The sequence below is a fragment of the Pelobates fuscus genome, chromosome 3 (genome assembly GCF_036172605.1).
Source record: "Pelobates fuscus isolate aPelFus1 chromosome 3, aPelFus1.pri, whole genome shotgun sequence".
NCBI lineage: Eukaryota > Metazoa > Chordata > Amphibia > Anura > Pelobatidae > Pelobates > Pelobates fuscus.
The window spans coordinates 295,229,452-295,241,689 of NC_086319.1; the positions used below are offsets into that span (position 1 = coordinate 295,229,452).

The 12,238-nt window shown below is 38.7% G+C and overlaps 1 protein-coding gene and 1 pseudogene across 2 annotated transcripts in view; one reads left to right on the forward strand and one right to left on the reverse strand.

Annotated features, from left to right (window-relative positions):
- Window positions 1-9,688, forward strand: part of RASGRF1 (Ras protein specific guanine nucleotide releasing factor 1) — a 76,513-nt gene extending 66,825 nt beyond the window's left edge. For both annotated transcript variants that reach the window (XM_063448694.1, XM_063448695.1), the window contains 6 exons: window positions 156-240; window positions 443-640; window positions 1,503-1,582; window positions 3,411-3,528; window positions 4,999-5,067; window positions 8,273-9,688. In XM_063448694.1, the coding sequence (XP_063304764.1) occupies window positions 156-240; window positions 443-640; window positions 1,503-1,582; window positions 3,411-3,528; window positions 4,999-5,067; window positions 8,273-8,365 (643 nt within the window). In that variant the 3' untranslated portion in view covers window positions 8,366-9,688. The remainder of the gene's footprint in view (window positions 1-155; window positions 241-442; window positions 641-1,502; window positions 1,583-3,410; window positions 3,529-4,998; window positions 5,068-8,272) is intronic.
- Window positions 8,650-12,238, reverse strand: part of LOC134601782 (uncharacterized) — a 29,118-nt pseudogene continuing 25,529 nt past the window's right edge.

Genomic DNA, 12,238 nt, shown 5'->3' on the forward strand with positions numbered 1-12,238 from the left:
CTCAACACCTGTGTACACATTAGGCATTTCTCATTCACCTCCCACATACAGAATGCATCTCTCATTCCACTCCCATGTGCATCAGGCATTCTTCATGCTTCATGCACACATGCTTTGCATACAATATTTTTATTTTTTTTATCTTGCCCCAACAGGGAATTTTTTGGTCAGGGTTGGATGAAAGCTGACAAGTGTGAGCGGACCCCTTATATCATGAACACCAGCAAACACTTCAATCACGTGAGTTTCAAGACTGTACAAGATCTATGGGAAGAGTTCACTTACAGGCTAGAGATATTGCATATGAAATATATATCAATAAAAATGCTGATGATATTGTTTTCAAATGGAGGTTTCAAAGCAATTACAGAGCATTACCAATAAGATATGTTCTAATAGTATTTACAAGGATAATAATCATACATCTGGTAATATTCCACAGATGAGTAACCTGATTGCCACTGAAATTCTGCGGAACGAGGAGCCAATGACACGTAGTAGTATCATTGAAAAGTGGGTGGCGGTGGCTGATATCTGTCGATGTCTTCACAATTACAATGCAGTTCTAGAGATTACATCCTCATTAAACCGCAGTGCTATCTTTCGGCTTAAGCGTACCTGGATGAAGGTGTCCAAGCAGGTACACACAGGGCTCTAAAAATAAAAACATGTATTCCTCAGTAAGGAGACAGTAACACGTATGGAACATTAAGAATAGCATGGAATAGGCAGGAGTCGCTACACAAATAGGTTACAAGTACAAAAAAAAATATGGATTGCCTACAACAGGCAGGAGTTGGTACCTGGATATCAGGAAACATAGTGACACAAGCACTTCCAGAAACACACAAGGAGCAACAAAGGTAACTTTTCCTTTTAGATTATACAGGGAATATCATGGGGCAAGGCAAAAGGTTGACATAATAAACTACAACCGAGAGGTTGGGAAGTAGACAGAGATTCGATGTAGGTAGTGGGCTAACGTTCTGGAAGATATCTAAGATGCCTGTTTACAGCTGACATAGCATAAGCAATAGGTCAAACCGAGGGGAGTGTGACTTGTCTCTAACTCCTAGTCATTATGGGGTAAGTGAAGTCAGTAAAGCTAATGATTACAGATTAAGGATTTTAGAAGCCTGTTGGTGTGTTGCCACTAAAATTATGTTTTTATAATAAAATAACATTACTTTTTATTTGCCCTCTTTTGGTAACCTGTATAGTCATCTAACACCATCTAATCTTTACCTACAACAATATGCCAAACAATATTATCCATTGATAAAATATGCAGGTCTGTCTGTTGGATCTGTATGTTTTGTACCAACTTTATAAATTCATCTTCACCAGAGAATGTAATAAAAACGTCTACCAACTGATGTCATTAGGATCCTTCAGACATGCAGCATATCTGTTTTCTTAATTGCCCTGTTCTTTTTTCAGACTGAAGTTTTCCTGTTATTAAACTCTTTATAATTCTATTTTTCCTATCATAATTCCTCCAGACTAAAACGTTAATTGACCGGCTTCAGAAATTGGTATCTTCAGAAGGCCGATTTAAGAACCTGAGAGAGGCCCTTAAGAAGTAAGTTCGGAAAATAAAAATCACATGTTTAATTTAATTTAATAAAACGCAGAGTACGTGTGCAGTGTTTTATTTTGGGAGAAATACAAATGTTTTCTATGAGATGCTGTTACTTTAAACTGTCTTTGACAAATGTTGTAAGATTAATTTGCTTAGCAAAGCAAGTCTCTAACTAATAAAATAAGCAAACTATCACTAAAATGATTTTAGTAATCTGATTATTTATATGTAGATTGAGGATAATATTGTTCTATCAACCACTTCTCTACTATAGAGTATTGTGTATCTAATTGAACCACATTACAATAATATCATCTTGCATAGAATATATAGTAACTAATAAAACAATATCTATACAGAATTTTACATCAAATCTTCCTTTGCGTAACATTATATCAATAAATCCTCCCTTGTTGTGTTGGTGTTTGATTGCTGGGATGTATGCACATATACTGCCACGTACATACATACACAAACAAATTAACACACAGACACACATATAAAAACATTGGCACATACACACACATTCATATGCACACTGACATATAAACAAAGTTACACACCTGGACACATGCACAGACCTAGACACACAGATACACACACTGACACACACACACTCAGATGCGCACACTGGCACATACAAACACACCAATACTGACATACACACACTCACATACACACTGTGACACATACACAAATCTTGACCCACAGAAACACACAAGGGCACATACAAACATGAACACACACACTCAGATACAGATACTGGCAGATGCACACAGTGACACATACACACACCTTGACACACAAATACTCAGATACACACAGTGACACATACACATACTTGCACATACACACACTTAGATACACACAGTGACACATACACAAACCTTGACCCACAGATACACACACTGTCATATACACACTGACACACACATATACACATGAAAACACACTGTCACATACATACACACACACAGTGACACATACACACAGACAATCTGACATACATCAGTCACCCTCCTTGTGGTCCTGGTGATGTTGGCTGAGGCTGATAGGAGTGAGCTGCTGCATGCTCACTCCAGCCTCTCCTCTGTCATGCATGCTGCTCCCTTTCTGGGCAGCCGTCTCCAGCCTCCTCCTCCCTTCCTACTGCGCGGCATCAACTCTGTGAAGCTGGGAGGAAGTGCTGTCAATTCCTCCCAGCCGGCCGATACTACAGAGGCCCGGACGTGCTCATAAAGGGCCGCTGCACCCGACCGGGCCCTTGTTAAGCGATGAAATCACGGCAGCCATTTTGTTTGGCGAAATTACGGCAGAATCCCATTTGTGTTCTTGCGGAACACCAATGGGAAACGCTGGTCTAGAGTATAAACAGAAATCTTCTACATATCTATACAGTACAGACACAGTATTCCTAATGGCAATTTATATAAACTTTTTACTGCACATAAAATCATATAACAAATACTACAATACAGAAAGATCATATTGCATGATGAGTGAGATAACACTTACAGAGCTTTTGCAAAATGTTCTAATTAATTTGTACTCTGAATTCTTTGTCAAGCATGTTGAGGCTATATCTGCCTCTGGCTCGCTGTTGAGCATTGCAACATTAATTAATTTTGTTATTGAGTACTTAAAAACTGTGACATATCTGAAGAACATAACTATCCAGATGACATTACAGCATGTTCTTACCATATGCAGACCATTGTATATTGAACTAACCGGGAAGTAACTGTATCATTCAAATTTAAATTCTACTTGAGAGAGTATTATTGGTGTCCGATCCTTGTTATGTTTGAGTATTTTTCTGTATTCTCAGCTGTGACCCTCCATGTGTCCCCTATTTGGGAATGTACCTGACAGATCTGGCATTCATCGAGGAAGGGACACCAAATTACACAGAGGATGATCTGGTTAATTTCTCCAAGATGAGGATGGTGAGATACAGTATTAATACAAACCCCATTCACTGTTGCACATCACATGCATATTGCACAGCAGCTTTCAAAGATCATGTTTACATTATTGTCACAAAATGAATATTACGCGGAATATGTAAGTAATGAAACAGGCTTGCCTTTTTTAGATTTTTTACTCCGGTTTATACAGATTCCCTTGGGATTAATATGCTATGTTAATTTATAGCTTTTTATGACAATAAATGGGTTACTATCGGAACAGACTAAATGACTAACTATGGCTCGCACAGTTTCATACTCTTTGGGCTCATCAGCATGGCGTAGCTCTGTTCCAGTGGTGGGGCACTGTCCAGCAACATACAGTTAAACATTATTAAAAGTAGTGATAGTACCAAAAAGTTATATCTGAAACGTAGTGTTTTTCATCACCTGCATATCCCAGGGCAAACTTTACAAAAAGTTAATTTCAGGCAGAGCTTTGTCTTGGAGTATTCAACTAATGTATGTATACAACAATATGTTTTAACATTTACTGAAGTCGTTTTGAAGCTCTTAATCACTTTTTTATCCCCTATTACAGTATTATGACAGGAAATTCCTCCTTCTATAAGTTCATTATTTTCAGATCTTTGAGTATTTCTCAAGCTCCTCTCTATGCTTTAGCTACCATTTTACTTTCCATTAAGCAAAATTAAGTTCAAGTTTAATGAGAGTGTCTCCTGTGATGAACATGATTACACCTTAGTTTTGATTAGTCTAGATTCAACTTTATTATCCTTGTACAGTGCACATACAAAGACAATGAACCAAAGTTGGCACCTGATCAGAAACAGTAGTGATTAATAAAAATCCAATTAAACAGAGAATGTAACTCTGTAAAACGTATAACAGTCCAGATAATATCATAATACATCTAATATCTAATATAATCCCTAACTCTTTACTGTAACAGACCAGCAATACATATAGTCAATACACAATAGTGCCCTTGATATTATAGGATACGACTATATAGCCTACCATCTACATCTGACTGAGACATTTATCGAATATAAACTCGTACATCACATACAAGTAAGTGCATCAGACTACAAATACACTTTATTCAATCTAGTGCAAATCAAGTTTGACTTGCAAATTAAGTGCACAATTCTTAACAAAGTTGGGACTGTTACAAATAAGTGGCATGAGGTGCTGTCTTCAAGACATATACATGCATATACAGAGCCCAGACTTACAAACGCATGCTCACACAGACATTCCCAGACACACATACATAATCCAAGACACACACACAGATGCATAATTAAATGGGAGTGCTATAGACGAGATTGTGAGTGCATAGTACCTTCCAGCCCCCTTTAAAAACCACTGCTATGGAAAAGGAACTCATATTTGCCAGGTACTAGATCTGCATGTTATTAGGCACTCTGTGTGTGTGTGTGTGTATATATGTATGCTGAATGCTGTTTTTGTGTTTGGTTTCAGATATCACACATTATTCGTGAGATTCGTCAGTTTCAGCAGACTTCTTATAAGATCGAGCACCAGCCTAAGGTATTTCAGGCATGTGATTTTCGATTTAACTTAATTGCTCTGATGTTGAATGAAAATATGAACAGAGTTTGACTTGTTTAACCCCTTAAGGACACATGACGTGTGTGACACGTCATGATTCCCTTTTATTCCAGAAGTTTGGTCCTTAACCCCTTAAGGACCAAACTTCTGGAATAAAAGGGAATCATGACATGTCACACATGTCATGTGTCCTTAAGGGGTTAAGGGGTTAAAAAAAAAATACAAAAATGAATGTAAATTTCCTTTACGGTTCAGTTTCAATCTACTGATATGCAAAACATGTCACGAGACAAGTTTAACCCCTTAAGGACCAAACTTCTGGAATAAAAGGGAATCATGACATGTCACACATGTCATGTGTCCTTAAGGGGTTAAAAGTTAATTCTTAGTTTACCCATTTAATTCTTAATTGACCCATTACGGTGCTTATACAATTTGTTATAAAATGAATAGAAAATCATTTCCCAAAAAGTGACTTTAAATGCAACAAAATCAATATACATGATGCACAAAATATACTAAAGACCCATATTTGTAAATTATCCTACAATAAATTTTAGCAAGTTGCTCAGTGACTAAATTTACAAAAGAGACACCATGAGCCCCATAACCAACAACAAAACACTGAAGTGGTTATAGTGCCTGTAGTTCCTAGGTACCATCTGGTGGTAAGCTGTTAAACCTGTCTGACCAACACCAGTAGTCCGAGTGATTTGAGCTGTTATGGTTAAGTTATGATTAAGCTCACAATTCCGCAGTATCATACTAACTCATGCGAAGATATAACACTATTCAATAACTTACTAAGTTTTAAAACTAATCAATAACTCATATGAAGGTTTAACACCATTCAATAACTCATACGAAGATTTAACACTATTCAATAACTCATACCAAATTTTGATGGATCTCAACTGATGAAGTATGAACCTCTGCTTTGTCACACCGGCTCAGATTGGAAGCAGCGAAATGCCCAGCAGAGACCGGTAAGTGTCAACACATTCTAATATGGTCTGACTGTTACTGTCAGATTGTGCCAGGGGAATCCTGGCAATATAACCACTACAGCACACTGTATTGGTTATGGTACATGGGGTTTCTAAACTCAAGGGTCTCTTTAATAAACACTGAATTGTAAAGTATTATAAATTGAATTACAAAACTGAGGCTATAGATTTTTGCAATGTGGCTTTCAATTCACTACAATGTATTATTTAGCAAATAAACCATATAATATTTATATACTTGTTTTTTTTCCAAAAATAAATGTCAAAGGACGTAAACGTGAATGGAAATGTACCCATGCAAAGTTTAACTGCCAACATTTCAGAAAATTCCAGGGACACTTGGCAGAGCAAACCAATTAACAGAGCTGATCATGCCCAGTGACTTTTGACAGCTCTGCCAATTCTCTACCAAAGCTAATACTTCTTGTTTTATAATGCCCACCCACTTTCCCGTTATAATGACAGGAGAGTTCTTTCCACCATTGACTACACTATAACGGTTGCTTTCATAATATATGAACACTATAACGGTTGCTTTCTCGCTCTCTCTCTCTTTTTTTAAAAAAAAAATTTTTTTTATTTTTTTTTTTACAATTACCCTAGTACTCCTGATCACTCAATCTTTGTAATTTTATGTCTTTCCCTTTTGTAGTTTTCTACATATCTTTCTCTGCCTCAATGTCACTCTCTTACCCTGTAAGAGGTTTCACAGAGAAACAAAGAAACACAAAATGACACCGAGTTTCAGTCTTTCTCTGCCTCTCATTGTGATGCTTTATTCATTCAAACCTCGAGGGCTGGGTTTACATTACATCTCAGGTGCCTTTAAGAACAGAAATCTCAAATTCTCAGTGGACCCACTGACCCCCCCCCCCCCCCCTTTCCCCCAAGAAAATAAATAATTGATGCAAAACAATTGCCATGCACTGATATGAAAGTACACTGCAAGCTTATATAGAGACACCTAATGTGTAAATATAAAGCTGAGATTGCAGTAACAATAATGACCATCATCATGCACACAATGAAGGTAAGGAAATGCAATGAACATACAAACTGGACAGAAATGTATCAAATTAGTGGACACCGAACTAACTTCCTATAATAAACCAATTAGAAGCTGCACACTTAATGTTATGACTCGGGAAACTGGCATTAAAAAGTAGGAAGCCCAACCTGGCCAGTCAACCCATACAACAGGCATCAGGGCTGGGGTTCCCAGAAACAATCTCAACCATGATGACAAAAGTTAGGTAAATCATGGCTTATATTTCAAAAATTACTAATACAGAATTTGCACTAGCAACATCTGATATAGCCCCTAGAGGGCCATAACGCTCTTGCAGCCACAATGCTGGCAAAGATTTAAAGGAGATGTAGTCCACAACATCTGGAGTTCCAAAGGTTGCCTACACCTGTCCTAGAGAGTTGCTGAGCAATACTATGGCATTATCAATCTACAAAACAACTTCCACGAACCACAGCCACCAGTTGTCCTTGTTGCCTGAAGCCCTCAGATGCTATTTCACACAGCATCTATCATCAGCACACTCACTGATTGTGAGAAATAAGTAGACAGAAGTAATGGATAGTCCATGGTGCTTTCTTTATTTTGCAGAAAGTATATCAAGGAGTGGGATATACAAAGGCTTCTCAAAATTAGGAGCAAAATATACTTCCTGCTCATCTGTGGATTACGGGAAATACCATTTTTGCATCTCAGGACTGTCACTTGAAAGTACCCAAATGGCAGACTTCTCCTTCCAGTAGATAATCTTGGGGATCACACATTTTCTCTATTATCGGTGTCTCAACATCAATATACCTGGTTGTGACTGGTCACATCTTTGTCCTTCGTGGGAGCTGTAGATCCATATTGCCATATTTGTGCATGTGCAGGCACACATCAGTAATCTCATACACAAAGACACATATAGCTATCATTGCAAAACAGTTTGCTCCAAGGCTTCTAGCATCACAACCACTACAGCGGTCTGTATAGGTTATGATTCTTGGAGTAACTCTTTACTTGTAACCTGTTTGTACCATGTACCATACTTTTTTTTTTTTTTTTAATATCAAATGATTGTAGCTACAAGAAACACCACGTATGTACTGTGTACCTTTCATGGAAAAATTTATGTTATTGTAATGGAGATTGTTCCTTCTCTCCACAGGTTACACAGTATCTCCTGGACTCCTCATCAGTTCTGGATGAAGAGGGCCTTTATGAAGCTTCCCTCCGTTTGGAACCAAAACTCCCTACCTGAATTTTTGGTGCAAATCCCCTGCCTGTATCATATTGTACAGACCCCCCACGCCTCTCGCCAGACCCCACTATGCAGGGGTCACCAAACAGAGGCAGAGATGTCTGTGTCTCCATCCATCCCAAAATCCTAACTGCTCCTGAAGGAGATCCCACACTACCCCTCAGCCCCAGTTTGCCCCAAAGACACTCCCAGGAAGAGGAACAGGGTGGAGACTGAGATAATTCTCAACCGGAGCACTATCCACTGTCCTTCCGCCTCCCTGTGTGTGGGGCAGGATTGAACTGCTACTGCTGTCTCCTATTGACTGCAAATGCAAGGAGATCAGAGCAGTGTGTCCATTTGCAGCAGCTCATCACCAAACCAGCGACCACCTTGTGCGAACATCCTTCATCATCAGCTATGCTTGAATGGAGTGGTTCATGGAGCAGGTCTCTTAAAATTAGGTTTTAACAAAGAAGTAATTAATGTATAGTAACTGTCAGTTTGATTCAGAGAGCACAAGTGAGGTTACCCTATTCTTCCTCAGGAGTGGAAGATACAAAATATCAATTAAAGAGATCTTATTGCTACACACTAACAGCACACCTCCCATGAAGTGATCAGTCTGGGTAGAACTCTGCTTGGCATAGCATGTGTCCCCCTCAGATAGTGCTAGCTCTGCAGATTCTGGATCCTGCTCCAGCTGCGTCATGTAGATCCAGAACAAATAGTAGTTTGGAATCTTTGCTGTCAGAAGAAAAGAAAAAATGCACAAATGATTCAGTGAAGAGATCACACACCCTTTATCTGATTCATGGGCTAGGTCCAGTAGCTGCTCTACAGAATAAAAGTTACTGTCTTGGATGTGTGGGGAAGGCACCCACATATGGTTTGATTATGGAAGTAAAGCTGGTTTAAGGAGGAAGACCAGATGGGTTTAATGGGACATATTATCAGTCCGTTTACAGCAGTGCTATGATTCATGTTGCTTGTCTGACATTGAATTATACACACTGGCTAAGGCTCATGAAGCTTGTTCTTGAGCAACATCTAGAGAGCTGCCTATCGTAGAACTAAAAGGATATAGCATACCGATGCAAGTTTTATAGAGCGATTCTGTAGCTCACATACGGGTTGGTTTCAACATGATTATTGGTGAGATGAATTTAGTAAAGCAGGTAGGACAATGGTTTCTAAGTACAATTTGTTGGTTCTGTTGCCAGGATTGGTGGCTGGTTTAGACGAAAATTTGCAGCTACATTTTGTTTTCTTTATTTTTTGTATAATTAAGTGTTTCCTAATTACCTCTCACTAATAAATCTTTTATCTCAGGGTTACCACCAACCGAGTCTCCTTATTGTGTCTGTGATGGAAATGAACTTAAAAGAGTATGAATCACTCCATCTTATCAAGATATAATAACAGATTGCAGCTCCCCGCAGTGCATGCCTTTTCAGAGTGTGCAGACACTCAAAAGTTTATCTTTTTAGAAAGCTTAACACTGCATAGCTCATTTTCGAACAAATCAGTGAAGTAATTAAAGTGTCTCTGTCATGTTCTCTCCTCCCTGTCCCATGGTATTTATTTTGCCCCCTGCCCCCAATGCTTGTCAGTTACCTTGGGCCGGTGTAACTTTCCATTTTTCAACTTCCGCCAGTCCAACCATGTCTCTGCTGCATTGGAAGTCTCCATCCCTCCTATTCATTGCATTGCACTGTGTTGATTCTTGGGATCCCGCAAGTGTAAACACAGAGAGGTGATGGAAATGATTCAATTCTGGAAGAAGGTAAGAGCTTCCAGCCAACTACAAAGTTGACAAAGGACATGTAGCTTGGTTAAACCTCCGCCATTTGTCAACCTACAGGTTCTATTTAGGGAAAGGTTGGCCTTACTTTTCCTTATCAACTTTTCAAGGGGGACAAAATGCACCATTTAACCATTTTTTTAAAAAGTGACAGTGCCACTTAAAATATCCAGAACCTTCAGACTGTAGACAATAGATGCAATAGACAATAGAAGTCAAGACCATCTCTGTCTCACTTTCTACACTGAATTACTTAATTGTAGTGGATTGTTCATTACACATGTAAGAATTTCAAGTTAATACCATTTGGTCCAAACATTGTGCTTGCCAGATTACCAGCAAATGTGTATTAAATACCAGATTTTACTATTTCATGACGTAAAGTCATGATTTTATTAATGACACGGAGGAGAGTATTATGCTGCACTCTTTCTTTATTTCTCTCAGCAGCAAACAAATAAAACTTTTTTAAAAAATCATCAAACATATATATAACATCAGAGGTTTATCTTAGTAACCAGAACAGCCAATCGGCATCCAGTCCTTTGGCATAATAGGCGGTAAACATTAGATCACTTCCTCTTTCTTGCAATCCCAAAGAAAGACAGAACATCCAGAACCATGAAGAGAACAAATCCACAAGAGGCAGTAAGTGCGGTAATATCCAAGCCGTAACTGGATATATGCATCGTAATTTACAGCACATATATACATCAATCATAATATAAATATATATGTATGTATATATATATATATAAGTATAGGAGAAAAAATGGCCAGAGAGAAGTGGGTCCTAGAGGACAGAACAGGGGTTAACCCTAGGTAATGAGGAAAAGAGAAGAGAACAAAGTCTGTCCACACGTGTATGCATACATACACAGATATCAAAACAACAGTAGAAAAGAATAATAAACTTTATTGAATGAAAAACAAAAAACTGAACTATGTACAAAGGGGGAAGGGGAAGGGGGGGAGAGAGGGAGATATCCGATGCAAAAGCACCTGGGTAGTTAAAAAATAGTTTCCTAAAATAAGGAAAACGCTAGCTAGGGTACTACAGTAATAGCAGGGACCACTGCAAAGAGAGGTATCAGACCACTCAAAATTAGCTCCTCGGTGCAATAAATTCTTGCCGAGAGAGAGAGAGTTGATAGACTGTATCTAAGCAAAGCGAACACTTCACTAATGGTGCCTGGCTTAAGGTAACAACTTGAATCTCCTCGGTACAATGTAACTCTTGCCGAGTGAGACAAACGTGATAGTATGTATCTGAGCGGGGCGAGCACCTTAATGAAGTGTGCCTGTAATGACAGGGGATCGCTAGCTGCAGGGTCTTGCAGTAGTGACACAGGATAACTGAAAAAAATAATATATATATATATATATATATATATATATATATATATATATATATATATATGTCAAAGCGCCATGGCTACAGATAACACCTCAGTACTCCTCGGAGCAATGTGATTCTTGCCGAGAGAGAGAAGAGAGAATGATGTAAATCTGAGCTGAGCGAGTAACACAGTGATTAGCCTGTAATTACAGAGGATACAGTAATTTCAAATACCACACTAGGTTAGATAGGATTCATTAGTTAACCCTCTATTTCATGGGCAAAAAGAAAACCTTGAAATACAATGGGACTGCAGAGGGGCTGGATTCATTATATACACTAGAGCTATTTAACAATTTCTACCAAAGTGACGGGGATCACTCTGCAGGGATACGTGTGTCCATTTGTACACGAAAAAATCACCATGCAGGTTTAGCCGTATTATGGACCCGTGACCTTCCAGCATGTAGAATAGAGTTAGGGCTGAGGTGTCATATATGGCTGTACGGTGGCAGGTAATACAATAGAGAACCAGGATCCCTCCTAGTCGTGTGGTGCACTGTGAAATGTACCCTCCGGTAGTAAAATAAAAGAATGGTGCCTTCTTGGGTACCAGGTATAGTAAAGAAGAGTGGAAGGAGGATAAGGGTAGGGTGTATCCTAAGCCTATTAGTGGAATACCTCGTAGGTTGTCTCAATGATAGAATGCCTAGAGGTTTAAATAGTACCCATAGGGTGCTTTGCAGTAACC